The sequence below is a fragment of the Oenanthe melanoleuca genome, chromosome 1, assembly GCF_029582105.1.
Source record: "Oenanthe melanoleuca isolate GR-GAL-2019-014 chromosome 1, OMel1.0, whole genome shotgun sequence".
NCBI classification, from domain to species: Eukaryota; Metazoa; Chordata; class Aves; order Passeriformes; family Muscicapidae; genus Oenanthe; species Oenanthe melanoleuca.
The window spans coordinates 28,017,154-28,038,877 of record NC_079333.1 but is presented as its reverse complement, the minus strand read 5'-3'; the positions used below and the strand labels follow the sequence as shown (position 1 = coordinate 28,038,877).

Below are 21,724 nucleotides of genomic sequence, written 5' to 3'. Positions count from 1 at the left end.
GGTTGGAGGGATATAAAGAAGACAAAGCTAGTCTCTTCTGAATACGGCATGAGGCAATGGACACAAATCGAAATACAAAAACTCCACCTAAATATAAAAAACCCAACGTTTTTACTGTGTGCAATGCCAAGCACTAGATTGCCCATGGAGGTTGTGGAATCTTCAGAACTATTCAAATTCCAGTTGGATGAGGCCGTGGACAACCTGACTTTGCTGTGAGCAAGGGGTTGGTTGGAATAGATAACAGCCAGATTAATTCTATACTTAAACCTTGATTTTTAGAAAAGTCTTGCATTTACTTTTTTTAGTGTAGCCCAGTCAAACTCATACTGCACTGCAGGTGACATGAGCATGAAGTCTAACATGTATCTCCTTTATCAAGCAAGATGACTAGAGCTGACTAAGCTGGAATACCTCCAGTTTTCTACCTGTCCCTTAATGCAATTTCCATTTTGCTGTAAATTCTTTGTAAAGTTTACTGTAAAACTGCAAATTTCTTGCAGTGTGTTTATGACTCCAGTTCTGTAACTTTTCCTCTGATCCTTGAGCATAAAGAAGGAAAACACGATTTTGAATGTTAGTATGAAATTCCCTCAGGGTGGTGCAATTTCATAGGCAATTAAAAGCTGCATTAGAGTAGAAAGACAAAATAGGCCTGCTACTGACAGCCTAAATGCAGAAGAAAATGACCCCTTGCATCCCAGCAGTATGATGGCTTTGCAGATTGGAATAAACACACATCACCCTAAATAAACTGTGAAATATAGCCTGTTTTATTTAAAGGGTGGTGGTTTTATTTTTATATTGCACTTGGCATTTCCTGATTTAAGAGCTGCAAGCTGTCTTCTGCCTACCACATGTTTCTGTTTGTAGTTCTGGCATTTGTATAACACAGTGGTAGAAACTGTCATCCAGTTTCTAACTCACTGTACATTAAACATAGCAGTCTTAGAAAGATCCTAGCTCCAGACAATATGTTTTGCACACCAGTATTTTTCAAAATCTCCTGCTTTTAGTCCTTGAAGAAAATCAAGTGAGTTTATGTCTAGATTTCATAGAGGACAATTTTAAACCTATATAAAAGGATTTAATTCTTTCAAGTGTTCCATTTAGCACTGTAATTTGTGTTGGAGTGCAATCTGTGTTAAGAAGTAGATTCATGCCTATGCACATTTATTCTTGGGCTAGTTTTTCTCTTTGCAGTTAAGCGTCACAGTCTCTGACATCACAGTATATGAGTTTACTGCTCTTCAATCCACTTGCTTCAGGAGAGTGATATGGTATTGACTTTGATTCTGGCTGTTCATGAAGAACAAATTGTGGCTGCTCAAGTCCATTAGGGTCTTTGTCTCCACCATCACCAGCGAGGGAATGGATTGCATATGAAGGTATATGATCAGAAACTGCTGAAAGAAATCACAGCAGTACATGAGTGTAACACAATCCATAAATTTTTGCTATGAGAGAATAAAACCAGAGAACATTGGACCATTTCTAGCTGGCTCTCTAAGGCTATACTCCAAAGCACTCACATATATATATAAGAACAGCATTAGCTGTCCAGACAAGACCTAGAAAATTGACCAGCTCTTCTACTATTGCTTAGTAGGCTCCACAGTGTTCTTACAGAAACTGGAAAGTCTAAACTGCTTCAAACTGAATAGTAAGGAAGAAAATGGAATGACTGGTTGTAACAAGATACCTAAGCAGTCTTCAATTTCAAGATATATTCCCTGGAATCTTAATACATGAAAGTTACCACTAAGTCTGCAAATGCTATTTCAGTGAGCTTTTCTGCTCGTGCATGTCACAAATTCTTTCAGTTCTGAAACTTTCTATATGCTGTCTTCAGTTTCTTCAAAAGCTTTTGAATTATGTCTAGTACCTTGTGGCTGATAGTGTGACTTCTTTTCTCTGGAAGAGTCTAGTAAGATTGTTCACATCTTTAAAAGAAAGGCGATTCTGTCTTTTACTCACTATTTTACTCACTTAGCAAAAAGGTTAAATAGAAAATTAGGCTGAGTCAAATCAGCATGTGCAGAGTATTATAGCTATTCAGCATGCTGATGATTTCATGATAAGTACCTGTGTGCCTGTTTTCACCCACTGTACATATAATGCAGCTGCTGTGGTAAGCAAATTTCAAATATTTACCTTTTTTACAGAGCATGGATGTGAGCAGTAACTGTCAAGTAGCTCTTTACTGTATGGTAAATCCACACTCAAGCTTACCTTGTTCTTGAGCCTACAGTCAATCACTGTAATGAATGAAGTTAGTATTTCCCTTTGCAGAAGCCATTCCTAGTCAAAACCACATAATCAACTCGATGTACAATAACTATTTTAAATGATTACCTGTAGTGCTTTGTAAGTAGTTTTATCAGGCTTATGTATGTGACTGTACTTGGCAGACTACCTGCTCATCTTTCTCACATCACCCCTTGTAGCTGCAAGGTTTGCTGTTTACCAGAGCTCTGGGATTGTAGCTTACTTTAGGGTGATAAGCCTGCAGGGTTTCAGGCTGTTCAGGAAAGTTGGATTGGGAAGGCAAGTGGAAGGGCTTGTACATTGTGAAAAGGAGCACCTTGGGTGTAAGAAGCTTTACCTTAGGACATTTGTTGAGCCATGGAGAGCCTGGATAAGGGCACGAGAACAGACCAGTGCAGTTGATGTCACAGACGTATCTGCAACCAAATCATCTGATCAAGAAGAGGGAGATGAAGCCTTCTTTGGGCACCGTGCCCTAAAATCTCTTCTGCAGCTGGGAGACCTTACAGTGATGAGAATTATGTTGAAGTTTTCTCTCTTCTTTTGGGACTACATGGAAAACCTGATCCCACAAGCAAGTATTTTTCAAAATGCACTTTTGGTTAAGTGAAATCTTTGAATCAAATATGAACCAATTCTGCCTCCCTTCTGCAAAAAGGACTTGGAGAGTTTGAGATGACAAGGTGGGGAGACCCTAGTAGGTCCATTTGGACTGGTCACCACCTTGCTGTGGATGAGCGTTCCTGTGCCTTTCCAAACCATCCTGCCTTGAGCCGTTTAGGTTTCCCGTACCTTACCCTGGAAAACCATCACGCACGCAGCCCTGGCTGCAAGAGGGACCAAGCAAGGCTCACCCTCCTCGCCTTCCCCTGGCTCTCTGATCGCCGGGGGCGAGTGGCTCCCGCCCAAGGCGAGGTGAGACCGGGCGGGGCGGCCGGGCTCGGCCGCAGGTATGAGGGAGGGAGGGAGAGGGGCCGGGCCGGCCGTCCCGCCCCTGGGGCACAGCCCGCCTCGCCCGATTATGTCACCCGTGCTCAAAACAAAGTTAGGAAAGTGGTTTCAGCCTTTCGGCACTCTCGCTTCCAGCCCGGGGAGCTGCGGCCGGGCCAGCCTGAGGCGGGGGCGGCGCAGGTGAGTGGGGGCAGCACCGAGGGCCGGAGGAGCCGGGGCCGGGACGGCGGGGTCCGTGCCCGGCCGGGCCGATCTCCCGGCGGGGAGGAGCCCCGCAGAGAGCCGCGGTGGCCGAGCGAGCCCCGCGGTGTGGCAAGCGGCGCTTCCTGCGCAGGGCCCGGCACCGAGCGCGCTCGGCCCTGAGGGCAGCGCGGCCCGGCCCGCAGGGCGGCACGGGCGGGGCGGGGGGCAGGCCGCCCTGGGCCCTCGCTCAGCTGCTGCCGGGCTGCGAGGCGGCGGGCGGGGGTCTGGGTGGGGCAGCCCCCGCAGCGAGGGAGAGCCCCGCCGTGGGGCCGGGGCTGGCGTGGGAGCCGGGCTGCGCCGTGTGACTCCTCCCCCCGCGGGATGTTTCCCAAAGGCGCTGCCCCGAAGTGCCGGCGGAGCCGCCGCTCCCGCCGTGCCTCGTGGGGCTTCGAGCCGAGGCGGACGGGCGCTGTCCGGGAGCAATCCCCGGGCGGCCCGGCCGCTCAGAGCTGCCCCGCCGGCTTTCGCTTCCCTGCAGGCTCAGAACACAACGGGGTTTGGGGCTGGCCACTGCCTTCAGGCCCGCCAAACACTTGGTGAAGAAGGCAGAGCTGTTCCTGGTGGTTGCATAAATGATTCTGTGTCCCCCTGCAATAGTTTGGTGTCACTCTTACACGGCTGTAGCGCTTATGTGATCTCTGATTTAGTTTTCTGTCTTTCTTGACACTTAGGCTTATGATGACTTAAATGACAATTATTACAGAAACGTACTGCTACCGGGATAATAGATTTCTTAATGCACACCAGTAGAACAGATTATGACTGCCTGTAGTGTCACAATCGGGAAAATGGCGAAATCCCTCGGAACATTTTGGCTAATTAAATGTGCTCTTCTATTTTCTTAGTTGCAACTTTGTGGTTTTCAACAGTAGTTTTCAGCTTAGTTTCGCTTTTCTTTTCAGAATACGTGAATTATTCTGATGCATGGGTAAAAATTGGTTTTCTGTGGGTTGTTCTAAGAACTCTGGTCCCCGTATTTGAGCTTCAGTAATTGTACAGATCAAAAGGGAACCATTACATCCAAAAGTACAAGGGTGGGAATTAAACGTTGGTTCTCTAAAATAGATTCTCAACTTTCATGAAATCAAGAAAATCGAGAGTCTGAAGTCAAAAAGGCAGATACGTTTCTGTGAATGGTTTGAGTAGTAAATGAGATTTAGGGCAGCAATAGTTTACAGTCTCATGGTCTGCCTGCTCTCAGAGACTTAAGTTCACTGCTGCTGAAATGAACAGGGTATGTTTGGTTCCTTGTGAACTACATCTGCCGCCACCACCACCCTTTCCTCTTATCTTGTGGTGAACTAGAAGATAGATAATGGTTAAACAAATAGCAGAAATAAATGCACTAAAGAGCATCACTCTACAAGCTTTGTTTGTGGTTTCTTCAGACCACAGGATGAATGTGCTGCTTCTAACAGGTCTCTCTTTTCCTCACATTTCTGTTCATTGACAAATAATATCCTATCATGATTTTTTAGGTTGCTAAATGGTAGATAAATGGAGGAATAAAGAGTATAGTGATCTGTCCTGATTCCCTCTCTCCCATTTGCTAATTTGCAGTCTAAATATTTATGAACATACAGTCCCAACATGTAAGTTGGGAGTAACACATCTGTAGGGTTTTTTTATTTCTAATGTTGAAAAATGCAGATTTAGTCAGTTCAAGTTAAACCTGATGTAAAAACATAATTGATTCCACTGTTCATGGCCTAATCCATGCAAAAACACCAGGATGTCTGTGTCTGCTTGAAACAGAGTTTAAAGATTTTGAACCCATCTTATTCCTTAGTCTCACAGAGATAACTTTCTGAGTAATTGGCTCACTGAGAACGTGGAAGTTGTATCTCTATTCAAAAGCAGTAGTGAATTAAAATCCAATTAAGAATCTGTAATGATGCATTTTTAATTGTTTGCATTATGAGACTTTTTTTGTACGACTGAACAGGATGAAGTACACCAAGCCTCCTAATCAAACATAGATAAGTGGATTTGTTTTTATGTGTTTCCAAGGCCTTGGAAGTGAGCTGTGCAGAGCAGATAGCATGAAGGTTATCTTGTTCTGTATATAGGAAAATATGACTCTTTTAGTATCATATTTTACCATTACTTTTTGCAGTAGAAAAACAGTGGACTAGCAAATTAAATACTTCTGTGGCTCACTGACATGCTCTTGCCCCATAAAACCTTTCCCACTGACTCAAGTGAAGGTATTTTCCAAAGGCAAGTTTGTAGTTTTAGAAATTCTGAACGTTTTGAAGACAATAATTCATTCCAACCTGGCTTCAAACCAAGTGCCAAATAACTAAGGAAACACTTGGAATATGTCTCTCTGTCTTCTAGTGGAATCTGCCTTAACTTGGGTTCTCTAAGGTCCATGGCAGTGTAGAAATTTCTACGAACTTTTTTCCATGAAAAATGAATTCTTATTTCAAGAAATATTTAGTTTGCCTCTCAAAAATCCTTTAACTTAGGTTAAAGATGTAACATTACTTGAAAAACTAGAAGTAGAGAGTGTATTTTAGACTTCAAGCCAAATTGTTGATGGTTTTCAGGCAGATAAAAGGTTTTGATTTTTTTTTTCAGAAGCTACATTTTTAGCAAGGACTTTTGGAGGAGGCAGAATATTTAAAGGATTTTTTTTTTTGTGAAAATGGTGTACTTTTAAGATGTTCTCGTCAACCTGATTTCACCAGCTGAATGTAGCTCCATTTAGCAGTGACTCATTAGGAAAACCTGAAAGATAAGACAATTAAAAGGGGTATATACTATTTAACTTAAACTTTTTGCACATCTTTCCTTCAGGGGGAGGGGGTTTCTAGTGCAAATAATTTGTCTGCAAATGGAACAGCTCATGTGAATTGGCAATATCTCCTGCCAGAACGTCGTGTTACACCACTTACTAATATAATGATGTTATCAATATAGTTAATCACATTTAATTTCAGTACTTGGAACAATGCAGCACAATAAATTGTGCTTAGAGGCATTTTCCAACATAATTCTGTGATTCTTTGCAGTCAGATGACTCAGATCAATTTTGACTTCACTACATTTGGATATATATTTCAATACATATGTGTTGCACATGTTGCAAGATGCTCATTCTTAACAATAGTTTTTACATCCCTTGGTACACTTGTACCACCATCCTGCTCAGGTATTGTGTAGGTCAACAGTTTCTGAAGATACAATGTTCTTGCAACCAGCAGGCAGGCAAGGAACAAGAGGCAGGGAGAAGAGTTCTTCTTGGAATCAATTTTCTTGAATAAGGCAGAAAGGGCAGAAGGAGGGAGAGGAGACAACCAGTCCTTAAGCCTGTAGAGACTACAGGCAGGGTGCTCTTGGTTCTGAGGATCTTGTGATTATTCTGCAACAGTGGTTTCCATGATGATTGCTGCCCCTAAATTCAGTGTCCCTCTATAAGGAGTTTGCATTTCCAGGCAGCTCTTAGCTTTTGATTTCTTCAGTTCATTAAAAAGGAAGCATCCAAAGCAATGAAGCAGGAGGAAAATATATATTTCTGCTAAAATAATGACCTAGAATAGCTTTACTTCTCAAGGATCCTAGCAGCACTTAGCAGGCCCATTTTAACTTCTTCCTGCCTTTTTAGTATGGACCCCTAAGAACTGCTTAGGTTTAGGAAATAAATATCCTGTTAGTTGTTTTTCATTAGTGAAGAGCAGGATGGGGAATAAATGAATATGTCTGCTTACTTTGGGCATCTGAATTTTCATACATGGATAGTTTTATTTATTACTTCTGTAGAGACCAGCAAGAAGCCAGGTAGAGATCTTTTGTCTTCCTCTTGGCAAGCTGGCCTTTAGGAAAAGAAAATTTTCTTACAAGTCCAGTAAAAACTTGTTGCTTGGATGCAAAAGATAAAAATAAAAGTTTGTGAAGACATGTTCACTAGTCAGAGTTGGAATTCTGCATCATAGTGCACAGAATAGACATAGTTTGTTTTTTTTCCCCAACATTTGTGTTTGTGGATTCATCTGGGGACAAATGCCAAGTGGGGAATAAGTGGTCTCTGTCCAAAGTCCCTGGCTATCTGTTTTGGAATCCTTAATGCTTAATCACTTCAAGCATATTTTCTGGTTTTCTCCTGTTTCACAGATAATATTGTTGAGACACTACTTCAGATATATAATCTGGATTTTTTCCTTATTCTTTAGCTTTAAGGTTTGTTTGTGGTGTTTGTTTTTTTTTTTTTTTTTTTTTTTTTTTCCCTTAACCAGTAATCTTCTGAAAAGGAGAATTCATTTATATGACTTTGATGTATGTATAACCCACAATATCTTCTCCCAGATCTTTTTCTTCCTTTACTTCTGCTGAGCTCCCTTGCTTTGAAATAAATTGTAAGTAATTTATGGAAACATAAAACCTTATTGTGGTATAAATGAAGCTTTGAGCCTGCAGATAGCAAAGTAAGTGATTCTGATGGTTCCCCTAATCTTTAAAAGCTAATCAGGTCTGGCTGGAATGTTTCTCTTAAGATTCTCAAGTTTCTCTTAAGAATATAACAGTCTGTTAAGACTGATTCTAAAACAGAATTTGGTTCTCCCACACAAATCTACTTACACTAAAGGAATTTCTACACAACTTAGTTTTTCCTTTTACAGGCCAGTGGATGTAGGATTCCTCTGCTGTCTCTGCCTTCGCTACTCCCCTGAAATTATTTTCATGGCACATTTCTTTCAGACTATCTTCTTGTGGTCCCTCATAGGAACTCCAGCCTGCCTCAGATCTCTCCCTCTGGAGGGAACCTCCCCACGCTTACTCCATGGTGCACAATCTCCTTCAATGGAGAGTCACGAGAGATCGTGTACATCGTGAGAGAAGTGAATTCAGGCTGTGTGGAAGAGGCTTTGAAGATACACTTCATCACATAGATTTTCTGACTTGCATGTTTTTACTTGAAAAGCCAAAACTGGAGGAATGAATGTCCTCTTTGTGTCTAGGTCTCCATATGATTAGGCCAAGCTTTATAATGCTTCCATGAGAGGTTAAAGGTTGATTGTCTTAGTCATAGTCCAGAAAAAACAGGTATCTTCTTGAGCACACAACTTTGTATCTCTGCTAGTTGTTTTAAGTGTGGGAGCTGAATTTTTATATTGGATGGCCATAAAATCTTTTTTTAAATGGCTAGAAGTAGCGTTGAAGTCCACTGATCTAGTCCTCTTTCTTGAGAGTGATCTCCTCAGCCATTATTTGCAGATTTTTGTTTGGTCTGTTCTTCCATGAGGGCAGAACTGTGCTGCCCTTGCAGCCAGGGATTCAGTGCTCTACCTTCTTTATCCTTGGGTGGGTTTTCACATCTAGCTTGTCTGACACGTTTGCTTCTTGTGGATTGTATTACGTGCATAGGGAGCATTTGTCTCCAGCCCTGTACTTAGAAAACTTCTATGTACTTGAGCTTGGTTATTGTGCTCTTTTTGGTTTTAGCAGTCCCATTCCTCTTTCATTCTCTGTAGGTCCTGCTTTTTTTGATTCTTACTTGATGGACCACTTGACCTTAACTAAATTAAATAAACTATAACTTTCCAGTTAGAATTGAAAGGATTCTACAACAGAGTTCACTGTCTAACTGAGTGAATACTTGTTCAAAAGCAGGACAGAGTAATCGGGACCAGGATGACTTCCTTGTGGTGATACATTTTAGCTTTAGGAGCTTTTCAGCACAAAGCTGAAAGGTAACTAACTCTGACACTAAGTTATTTCTGAAGAGGTCTCTGTTCATGTGTCAGGAATGCTACACTGCAGCTGTGGATTATTTTAACAGATATAATTTGGTTGTAGGAAATAAATATTTCTTGTAGAAAAAGCATGCATTCTATTTTTTTATTTTGTAGTGTTTGTTAGACATAAGTGCTCTCTCTCATAACAGTGTTTTGGGCAAATCCAAGGTGACCTTGATATTAAGTAAGCTTACTATATTTTTAAGCTGATGATATGTTTTGAAGTGTGCTGCAGAAAATTTGTACCTGTAGACACATGCTAAGAAAAATATTTCACTAAAACCTAACCACTGAAGAGATATGAGGGCAGGCAAAACAGCCCTCTAGGTTTTTAACTATCACAGCTGAGGAGAATCGGGTTGTCACACATCATGGCTTGTGAAATCTGTGGCTCAACATTGCTCTGTACTAATAGAGTTTGGTGATTTGCAGCAGGCTGACTGGAAATGATGAAAATGCCTTTTGGAATAGTAACAGTGACCTGCCTTTTGCAGACCTGTCCAAAATTTACCTCATGATTAGGGACAGAAAACCTCATAAATCACACATCCTTGTTTAGTGTCTGGAGCCATGCTTGTTTCATCAGGTCATGATATGATATGATATGATATGATATGATATGATATGATATGATATGATATGATATGATACCCTATTTTGCACAGTGAACTGTGTTTGTAGGCAAAAGAATGGAAGTCAAAGGCCTTAATAGAATTGATTTTGTAAGCCATTCATTTTCTAAAGGAGATGGATGAGTGACTGCAACTACCTATGTTACTGGAAACTGGCCTTGAGGTAATTTCTGAGTGCTGATTCAGTAATGTGGGACAAATTGCAGTTTTAATCTTTCATGTTATTATCAGCATTTGCAAAGTATCAGGACACTGTAGGAATTATGATGAACTCCATCAGCTTTAGAAGCTGCCATAAGAATTAAGAGGTTTTGCAGATGCTCTAATTTAATTTTCTGCTGTATTGAAGACACTTGCTGTGTAGCAAGTTTTTATGATGTGTGTAAAAGGTGGGGCAACTTATTAGAAGGTGAGGCTCTCATGATGCATGTAATTTCATTTTGTGGTATGGAAGTATTTAGAAAGCATGGTAATGTTTGCTGGATTGTACTGTTTGTTAACTGCAAACAACTTTATCAAAGTGTATATTGTGGCTTTTTGTTCCACCATTTTTCATCTGCTTTTGTATTTCTGTTCTTTCACTTGCAATGGGCTGTCTATTCCTTTCATAACTTTTCTTCTTTCCTAAGGAAGTCTAATGGACGGTGCAGAGGCACTAGCAGCATTTATTATCTTGATTAACTTGGCCTGCTCCTGAAGTTGTGGCCTTCTGAGAAATTGTTGAAAAAAATATTTAAAAAATCTAATACGTTAGTGCCATTGCAAAGTTGGAACTCTTGGCCTGGTTTGTTACCTCATACTCTGGTGTCAGCCAGGAGTGAGCTGTATTGAAGTAATGGAGGTTCAGGTGTATAAAAGCAGTGTGAAAGGAGAATATTATCCAGACTATGACACCAGAATAGTTTGACTGTGGCTTTCCATCTGATCCACTTATGGGTGGCTATATACAGTAGAGCAAAGATTCATCTGGCTCATAAACTGTTTTTAAGTCTGTTGTTGGAAACGTCATGGGAGGGATTAAGAAGCAGGACAATTATGGAGCAATCTTTTCCTTTGTGTATCTTCCCAGCTACTGAATGTCGGTCAGACTTTCTGAGCCAGAAATTTTCCTCTTAAGAGAAAGAGATTACAGCTGTTCAGGCAGCTGTAGTAGGCAAAAGTCCCATGGTATGTGTGACCAGAATTCCCCACGACAGCATTTTCTAGCCTTGTTAATTATCCAGGGGTGCTGGCATGGGTGCTCTGACAGGATTTGGTGCCTCTTGGGGTATGGAGCGTGGCTTGCCCCAGCAGAGAGGTCTTGGTTTTGTCAGGCACTCCTGACAGCTGTACATTAAAATTCAAGCAAGACCTATTCTGAGGAAGGAGTTTCCAAGGTGGAAATTCTGGATACTAGGTGTAGACATCCCTTGGCCTCTCTCAGAATGTTTTTTCTTCTACTGCTTGTAACACTGCTTAGGAAGATTCTGACAGGTTCTTTGGCCTTGTAGCCAGAGTTATTTCAGCTCTGGAAAGTATTTGAACAACAATCCTGGGATGATTGAAGTGATAAAAGAGAGGAGGGAGGGAGAGGAAAATTACCAATGTTTGCAGATTTATGTCACATGGTTTCAGAGGGGGTAGGTGATTTGCTCACCGAAATCTTAGCTTGGTTTGAAGTCAATGGCCTATTTGCAGAAAATTATACTTACATGCAGTGTGGGAAGTCCAGCTGCCTGGACCATGGCTACCAGAGAAATCACTTTGTCGTGGGAAGCTGTGTGAGTTCTGGGAAGTTCTTAGTGGGTGCTGTATTCCAGGAGTGCCAGGTTTGAACTTAAGCATGGAGTAAAACAGGCTGGGTTGCTCTGTCTATGTCATCAGAGCCTTTTCACCTTAAGAGGCTGCACAGACAAGCCTAAGGTCTTGTTTCCTCATGTTATACCTTCACATCTGTGCAGTGCTGAAGTCTTTGCTCTGAAAACAACGCAAGTTCCATATCTAAAAAAATTTCATTGGCCTCTCTGGAGTTGCTCCAGGCTGTGCCAGTCATACTGGATCAGAATCAGGCTGTATTATCTTATATTAGTCAAATGCCTTACAAAATTCTTTGTTCTGTAAAAAAATTTCCTACAAATTTATGTTTATTTTAGGTAGACCTACTTAGATAAGAACTACAGATTCAAGACAAAGACATGAAGACAAATTGTAGTGACTTCAATTTACTCTTGCCTTTACCTATATTTCTTGTGTTTTCTTGTTCATGTTGGTTGATTGTCTTTATTTCTTGTCAAACTGGCTGATTTTGCTTTAAGATTCCATTTCAGAGCTAGTTTTGTCTTCTCCTTCCCTCAGACTCCCCCTTCCTTGCTCATCATCCCATTTGCAATGTCTTTACTGCAGCCCATCAAGGGTAAGCATTTTCAAAAAGCTTTTTCTTCTTCTAAGCTTTGGTGCCTAATTAAAGAGATGGTTGCTAAGAGATTGTGGAAAGCATCATTAAGAGGGTCTGATTTGCTTTTTTCCTTACTTTTTTCCATCCACAGGTTTCAGATCAGAATTTTTGGGTAAATGGGATTGCAGCATCCTAGGATATTCCTGAGTTGAGATTGTAACCATGGACAGAAGAAAAGGAGACTGCACCAGTCCTGTGCAACCAGGAGATGCAGAGAGGAGCAGGACTGGAGAGCAAGACCCAGAACTAACTGTGTTGGGAAAAGCACAAGAGTTCTTTCAGATTTGTGATCTGGAAGGCAAAGGCTTTGTCACTCGTCAAGACATGCAGGTAAAACAAAATTGGTTATGTGAAATACACAATGAGAAAGCTCCTAAAAGCTCTTAACGAGTTCAGGCTAACTAATTTAGAGTTAAAAATGTCAACACCCTCCTCATGATTTTAAAGAGATATGTGGGATTTAAAATAATATCTTTTAAGTCTTATATAATGCTTGCATTTTTTCTTACAAAAGCAACAAAAAAGTGGAAAATCAAAGTAAATTAAGTTTTAAAAAATGCCCCAGGAATTCAATTCCATTCTTGTTGAAGACATGGAAACACCGTTAAATTAATTACTTTGTGGTTTGCCAGTGTCAGGAGTGCATCCAGTCTGCCAATTTGATCCTTTTTTTCAGCAAAGTTGTGTAAATAAAGTCTTTCCCTGTGGCTTCACTGTCAGACAAGGATGAACTCTCAGCTGGATCATATATATGCATGTAGGAAGTATAGAGGAACAATATTTTTAGCATTGTTCAGTGTTGGCAACAATCTTAGGAAATTGTGCTTAATTTGTTTGAGGGCCCAAAATCAGATTTGCTGGATATGCTGACGAGAAAAAACAACTATATATAATAAAAGCTTTTGAAAATGTGATTGTGGCACATTACAGAAGTGATAAGATGATTTGAACCAGCATGTGGCAGAAAACAGGAATGTACTCATGCTTGACATGCAAAACATCATTTGTGTTAATCCATTTCTACTTCAGTACTTATGGATGAAACAGAATTGGGAAGCAGGAGCAAAACAAATTCATCATGACCTACTACTAAAGAAAGCATCTAATAGAAAATTTAGAAACTTTCCCTGTCCTCAGAAACAAAGTTGTCTGTCTCTATGAAAACAGAGTTGAGACGACTTTAACTACCTACTTTGGAAAAGCAAAAACCTCCTAAGTGAACTGCTCAGTTTGCTAGCTCTCAAGAGCTTTCTTTGCAGCTGTGTGTTGCTGAGTTTTCTGATGACCTCTGTTAATTATGGAAAGTTGAAAAAAGAGGGGAATGCAGATGCTTGCTCTGCTGTAGGCTTTGCCAATTATCTCACTAAAGCAACCGAATGCAAAAAACCAAATATATTGTCAGTGGTAATTTTTGGTAAATACAAAGCCACAGAGAGTTTAATGGATTACAATTTTGCAGTCTTTCCAAAACTGAATGGCATATATTTTTACCTAATAGAAACCCCCTATATTTATATGTTTGCATACGTGTATGAAATGTTTTAATACCTGTTTTTGCAAGGAATGTAAAATTATTTGTTTCTGTTTGATTCTAGGTTTATGCTTAGAGTGCTGCTAAATGTATACTTCAGGTTCTAAAACAGATGTTATAAAAATGCAGCAGAAACAGGGTTACAAAGAACAAATGAAGTTCTATTTCATTCTTCTATTTCGTCATGAGTGTTTGTTTACTATATCTAAAAACTTCATCTATGGATGTAAGTGCATGCAAGTTCTTTAATACAGAAATAAAGGACTCAGGACATTTGAGATGGTTTCTTTACCCTTGATTTCATTTCCTGCATTTTTCATAATGTTTGCTCCATATAAGAAAAACATAAACCAATAACATACATTTTTTTTTTTCCTTAAAAAGTACTAAGTGTTGATCACTCTTGCATTGTACTGTTTGGTAGGTCTGTACTGCTTATCATTCCTGAAGCTTTGCTTCAAATATAGGATGCTAATGCTAAGCTTTTTAATCCTTAGTCATGGGACACAAGGCATGATTTCAACAGAGTGCTAAGTATCTGAAATTCGATTAATCTTGATGGAACAAATCTTGCAGTGTTTTCTTTTGTGTCTATAACAGTAACTAGACTAAAGATTTACTCCTCCTTGATTGTATGTTGTTATTTATTGTGAGAGGATGTTAATAGCTGGTTTTTAAAAAAAAGTTAATTTCTCTTCTAAATACCAAATGTACCCAACTTTCAAACCAACAAAAGGTTTTCTGAAATGGCGAGAAAGAAAATTATACCTTAGACTTGAAACCACAGTTTCATCTCTTGGTCCTCGAGGTTATAATGAATAATGAGAATTAGTGCTGTAAAATGTTTTGTTCCAATTTGCATGGGAGGATTGGGTTCAGATCTTGCTCTTAGCTATTTGACTTCTGTCCCTTTATTTAGTTGAGTAAAAGCTTGGAATTTTGAGAGAATTAAGCACAGAAACCACAGAGCACATTTGGTGGCAGTGCAGATATCTTTTTTGAAGCTACAGTAGTATCTCTGAATATGTTTTATTTTGTTTTATTTTATTTTAAAAATATGAGGAGACTCATACTGAAAGGTCCTGTGTATTTTTGCAGTCAGCTTGAAATGAGCAATAAACAAAATAAACAAAAAATAAAATTTTTAAATAAACAAAAAAACAACTATGAGACCAATAACATTTTGCTTTCCTAGCCACAAACCACCTTAATTTTTTTATTAAGAAAAAACCCCAAGAGGCTGGGAAAACACTGACTTAGTCTTTGTAAATGTGTCCCAGTTCATAGAAGTCTGTAATATATCTAGAGGGAATTTCATGGAGCAAAATGTTGGTACATTCCTCAGAATCTCCTATTTTCATACCTTTTTTTGTTTTTCCAAGAAAATACAAATAATTGTGGTATTTTCTACTGCAAATTTAGTGTAATTCTCATCAGAATTTGGATGCTGCATTGGGGCACTGCAGCTGTGATTGGAGAAGCCCTTAATTGTCAGTCAGGTTTGCAGCAAGACCCACAGGCCATTGCACTGGAATAGCAGCTGGGTTTGTGTTCTTGGCGTGGTCAAATGGGTGCTCCTTCAGCAGGTCCCAAAGATTTGGTGGTAAGAGCAGTTTCTGTTTTTCTGAACACAAAAAGAGTAATTTGTTTGAAGCATCTTCTGCCTCATTGGTATAAGAATTTTCCACAGGGAAGCTGGTTTTATAAAGTTTCCCTTTAGATCTTACAGACTGAAATCCAAACTTTGGGAAGATGGGTGTATTTAAGTAAGGAACTGAAGACAGGTGTATCACTGATTCACTGATGAAATAAGTAATTTAAACTGAGTATACACCAAGTTTTCCTACGTTTGTTTTTTAAAATTTGTTTTTCTTTTTTTTTTTTTGTTTTTATTTGTTTAGTTTTGTTTTTTGTTTTGTTTTTTGTTTGTTTTTTCTTTGGAAGCATACAGCAGTACACATTCTGCTCAGAAATCCCTTTGTGACTATTCCAGATGGTTCTGTGCTTTAGGAGCTCTGTTGCTTTCACTTCTCAGGACCACCTTGGAATTCCTTTCACCACTCTTCCATTTAACCCATACAGTTCATGAGGCATACCCTAAACCATTTGTAGCAACCAGGGAACTCCTGGTTAATGCACTCAGCCAGTTCTTACCTTGCCTTTATGGCTTAGCATATTGGATAGTGGTTCCTGCTCTCTTGGATTGCAGGAGAAACATCTTCTGGCCCTAAATCCCTCCCCAACAGTGGAAAGGATCAGTACTTTTAATCTAATTTTTAAATCGCTTTTTATCAACCTACCAGCTTGCAGTTTTAATGTGCTGTATATAAAACAGAAGTTCAGGAGGGGATTAAAATGTTAATTAATAAAGAAGAGGACTGAACCAATGTGCATTTATGTTGCTTCTCAAACTGAGGAAAGGTTTTAACTTTCCTAGTGCTGTCTCTCAGTGGAAATGCTGGTTATTTGGATTGTTTTACAGAATTCTTTTCTTTTATGCCTGTTTTTAGATTATCAGGCAAAAATACATGATATTTGTGGAGCTGATTTTATGAAGCTGTGTCCTTTTTGGTGTGGTCATGCTGCATTTCAGAAGTAAACAGTTGTGAACTCCATTTAACTCATTGTGGGAGAAACAGGTTTGGTCCTTAGACCATGCAGCTTTCTTGGCTTTGTTTTATTTACTTATTTATGTACACTTTTTGAATCAGCTTAAACTGGGATAGTGTATCCTCTATAATGTAGTTGTCTAGAGAGTCTCTTGCTTGACTTCGTGACGTGGAAGGAACTAGCTGTACAGTTCTGCTGCCAAGTTTGTCCAGTAGCCTGATAACCAAGGCATTTCACCAAGATAATCAAGCCATTTCACCAGGATGCTGAGCTCCACCTCAAGTTCTTCCTCTTCCTTGTGTGATTGGAATTTGTGGCACCAGGCAGTTGTTCTCCTTGCGTTGTCATAATAGATTCATAAATTCAAATAAAGAAGTCATTACATCAAATGTCCCTCAGTTGATCTGGTTTTGCTCTGTAATTAGATTTTCACTCAGGGAATCAAAGGGTCTATCCTGCTGTACTATGGATGTTTTGTAGAACCCAGTCTTCCTCTTAGCCTGTAGTAATGGGTAAAGTTACTGCATGTTTTGTCATTACAGAGACTTCATCCTGAGTTACCTCTTAGCCTGGAAGAACTTGAAAAAGTTTTTGTTACATTGGATGCTGATGGCAATGGCTCACTTACCCCAAAGGAATTCATCACAGGATTCAGTGAGTTTTGGAAAGCATGTCTCCTCTTTTGAGCTTTATTCATGTTCTGTACTCTCCACATCAATCAAAAAGAATTTTTTCTTAACAGTACACTTAATAATGCACACAGGGAGCCACACTATTCCCTAAATGTAGCAGATATATGTAGCAGAGGAAGAAGTGGTCAAATTATGTGTATAAATAGACAAAGGGCTCTAGGGTCTTTCTCTCTTGTAAAATGACAAGCCATGACACAATATGAGAAAATGATGTAATCATCTGAATCACACATGTTTTAAGCTGTTGAGTAAATCTATGTGCAATTGTTGAAGGTTTCCCTTGGGCACGAGGAGGGGGAAGTCTTGTGTGTTATTTCATATCAGGTAATAAGACATGAAAGATAATTTTAATTATCTCTAATCTTAATGTAAGACAATGCTAGGAATGTGTTTACTCCACTGTCCTTAGAGCTATGAGAATGTTTTCTACAATGAATTAATTCTTCAAGTGATGTTAATTTATTTCAAAACAAAACAAGATGAGGCAATTATTGCTACTGTAAGATAAGTTCTTTGTAACTGCCTGTTTTGCAACAGCACTCTTTCTGTCATGTTCTCTGTGTTTGTCACAGGGTGATTTTCTCCCCAGCTGTGACATTCCAGATGAGATGATGATGTTGAACTGTGCTTGGTTGTTTACACAGAATCAATTTTGTAGTTAATTTTAGCTCAACTGGCTAAGGTTTAAGCATTTTCAGAAAACTGAATCTCATCTATGCTTGCATTGTAACAGTAAATCTCAATTTAGTTACCATCTACAGGTCCCTCATTTTTGTTTGAAAATCATCCATAGTTTGTGACACTAATTCTCTCATGTCCTACCTCTGCCACTGTAGAGGTAGATCATATATCTTCACAGAGTATGCTCTAATCTGAAAATCGACATTATTAAAAAATGAAATCATATATGCTTTGCTTCTCATAAGTTAAATTAAGATTACTTTCATAAGTGGTCCCTGCATAACTAAAACTCTTTATTAAGGGAGGTTGTAAGGTGCCTGCTATCTCATGCAGCTCCAAATCCTGGGGATTCCTCCTGCTCAGGTGCTGGATCCCAGTCCAGAGGCCCAGGTGATGTGGCCACTGCTTTCCTGTTTGCAGGTTCAGCTGGTAGTAAAGTTAAAGGTGCCCCAAAGACACCCACGCAGGCACACAAGGGACATGGACCACACCACGTAAAAGATAAGGACAGACAGCGCAAAGCATGGTGCATTTTAACCTTCTACACAGCACTGACTGGTATTTTCCAGGTCAGGTAGTCCTACATTTGGCTGGGTGATGATGTTGGCATTCCTGGTAGAAGCAGAAGCTGTAGTAGATAAAACTGTGCTTGAGAAGGCAGAGTGGTGTCTGGGTAAAGCTTATGCTGCACCAGTTACTATGGGAGAGTCCTGTTTCTATTTCTAAATGGTGGCAAATCTGAAATTTACTGTAACTTCTCTTTGTGACATACTCCTTTCTGTTGCCAACATACTCCATTGGGTGCTTTGAGAAAAAAATGCAAGATGGACTTAGTAAAAACATAAAGCCATACTAATATTTCTGTTTCCTTGGTTCTATAGCAATTTATGTGCTGGAACTTAGAATATAACAAAAAATCCTCTGCATAAAATCCCAATATTCCACTCCCTCGCACCCCTCCCTCCCCAGAAAAAAAAATAAAAATTGACCTGTGGATGTTCAAATAAAATAGATGTCACATTTAGAATTTGATGGAATGTATCTGGTCTATGGCAACTGAGCACAAATGTATTGATTATTCATGTGGCAATTTCACTTCTGCATCCTCACCATACAACTACTGTTAATAAAATGTAGCTTTCTGTGTGCAATTTATATAGGAATTGAATGTGTGCCTTTGGTCATGCACTAATAAGAATGCAAAATTTTGTTTAATGTACATTTTATCAGTACTGATATTTTAGATTCCTAATCTGTTTAAACCTATCAAGAAAGAAAACCACAACTTTTATGATGAGTTGTTATATTTATGTCCTTTTATGTTTTTTACATGGATATATGAATTTTTTATTATGTTTGTGAATTTGAGGTGGATGATTTACTGAAGGTTAGACATTAAACTGGGCACAAAGCCAGCCATAGAACTCAGGGATCCTCTTGGCATGCCCCATCCTTTTGTTGTTTATTTACCATAAATTTTGTGCTTTACTATATTTAGTATGACATTTTTTCTTAAAGTAATTTCTGAAAATGCTAATGTGTGTAATTTCTAATTCTTAGGCCAATTTCTTTTGGAGCAGATTGCTTTGAAGAATGACGTGGTGCAACCATCAGAAGGTGAAACAGCCTGCCCAGTTAGATATGAAGAGACCATGAGTGGTGATGAGGATGAAGAATTCCAGTTCTCAAATCTGATGGATCGGCTTGGAGCTACAAAAGTTTTGGATGAGTGAGTTCTCACAGCAATAGTAATCAGTTGTATAACCTTTTATGATTCACCCCTGGGCTTGATTTTAATGGAATCCAAGATGAATGGCGAGAACAAAAGCTGCTGTAAACCCCAGAGATTCTTAAAAAACCTGATTTTCTTGTTGTCAGGATAAAATGCCATTTGACCAAAATTTTCAAGAACAAAACTGTTGTACTTCAGGCACATGAAATGTGTTTTCCTGCCATGTGAAAGCTGTACCACTTAATGTGCCATGGGATCTGAACATAGATAATTACAAGCATGTAATCCACAGATGTCACTGATTTTCAATCAATGCATGATGACTGCTATTTTTGGCAAGGGCTTTGGTTTAAAGTGCACCATAAGCAGGGACGTTTTCTCCACTTTTTCTGTTTTTTCTTCTCCTCTTCATGTGTAATTGTGTGTTGTTATTAGTTTGGTAATGCAACTTCCTCCAAGGCCAGGATGGTTCACTCTGAAATATGGAGCATAAAACCTGCTCAAAGAGCTTTTTGTGTGCTGGCCACACATTCATTGGTCAATCACAATGAATACTGTAGAACTAAAGAAAAGCACTGGGCAAGAATGGGAGAGAATCTGGACAAGTGGTACAAATATTTAAGAAATACATCGGTGATTCTCACTATGGAATAAAAGTGCTCATCAGTCCTTCTCTTCCCCTGACTGCTTGTTCCAGGAAACAGTTCATTGTCAGTCATCCTGAAAAGCTTTCATTATGAATAGATATTTATCACCCACTTTTTCTATCCTTATCCTCATTTTGTCCTTTAAGTACAGCACTCTGCTGACTGGGTTCAGGCTTGCCATGCTCATGGAAAAGAGAGTCAGGAAGAAACAAAGTGGTTCAGGAGAATATTGGCTAAGTATTAGAAACCCATTATCATTTACAATAGAGCTGTCAGTGTCTGCTGAACAGATTTGAAAAAACAACATTATCTTGGTATATCTTTAAATCAGAATTTCAAGACATTTTGTTCTGCTTTTTGTAGCAGACTCACTGTGGAATAAAAATGTATCGAAAATGAAAGAATGCAGCCCAAATTCAATTTGCTAACATATCTACATTACTTAGGAGTCTGAATCGCATTCATTTCTTATGAGGAAGGGATTTTGATTAGCTTTTCCACTGCCCCCTCCCCTCTAGATTTTTTCTTTACTTCTAGTAGAAGTGATGACGGGGCATACTGTATCTCACCTATCTCCTTTCTTACCCATTCCTGTTTAGGTGGAGTGTCTGGCAAGGCACCCACTAAACAAGCAGTTCCTGTGCTATTCTGCAATCAGGAATGGCCAGATGTTACAATGCATTTTTTTAATAAATTCAGTCTCCATCATTTCCTACCCCCTCATCCTTTTCAATTCTGGCACTGTTTAAGTTGTTTTTAATAAGTTTTGTCTTCTGACTAGTGATACCCTGAAGCCTCCATCTAGTAAGGGTGCTAAGGACATTTACTGCAGCCTGGAAATGTTCTGTCTTAATGAATCCTTTATGATCTTTTCTTTCAGTGAGACTGATGTGAAGCAACTTTGGTTGCAGCTAAGAAAAGAAGAACCTCATTTACTTTCCAATTTTGAAGAGTTCCTAGTCAGAATTTTTTCCCAGCTCCAAGAAGCAGATAATGAGAAGAACGAGTTGGAATGTGCTCTAAAAAAGTTAGTACTTCTCTTTGTTAGACTGCTTGTGTAGTTTTAAAACGATTTTGCCTGCTCTTTGAAGTTCTGAAATAAACAAGGTATTTCAGTGGAGAACTGAGGACAAGACCTCATATAATGTAGTATTTCCCATAATGTAAAATTTTATCAGGTATTAAAACTACTGGTAAAACTATTCATATGGCAGAACTGAATTAAATTAAATAATTAAATTAAATTTTCAGGTTAAGATTTTATTGACTGAAATTCTTTTACAGATATCTGTTATTGCATTGAAGTTTTAAGACAATATTGAGTGATTCCAATCTAGTTAATCAGTTTGATTCCAGAGAAAAGTCGTATTTAACTGTAAATCTGGTAAATTGTCTGTGTGCTTTGCAAGCATTGCATGCAGAAAAGCTATAAACCTGGATTAACTGGCCAGAGACATAAGAGGTTTAAGATGTTAGTGCAGCACAAAGCACTGATACTAGTGAAAATGTAAGCTAACAAACATATATAAAGCAAATCTATGAAACATAGTAAATAATATATATGT

At 39.2% G+C, this 21,724-nt stretch overlaps 1 protein-coding gene across 3 annotated transcripts in view; it reads left to right on the top strand.

The window, feature by feature from the left end:
* Positions 1-3,232: 3,232 nt before the first annotated feature.
* CRACR2A (calcium release activated channel regulator 2A) overlaps positions 3,233-21,724 on the top strand; it is a 51,485-nt gene continuing 32,993 nt past the window's right edge. The window contains exons 1-5 of one of the 3 annotated variants that reach the window (XM_056495592.1): positions 3,233-3,399; positions 12,358-12,596; positions 16,950-17,061; positions 19,341-19,509; positions 21,040-21,186. In XM_056495592.1, the coding sequence (XP_056351567.1) occupies positions 12,429-12,596; positions 16,950-17,061; positions 19,341-19,509; positions 21,040-21,186 (596 nt within the window). In that variant the 5' untranslated portion in view covers positions 3,233-3,399; positions 12,358-12,428. Of the gene's footprint in view, positions 3,400-12,357; positions 12,597-16,949; positions 17,062-19,340; positions 19,510-21,039; positions 21,187-21,724 lie in introns of those variants that run through there. The other 2 variants (XM_056495601.1, XM_056495610.1) reach the window with 2 other exon arrangements.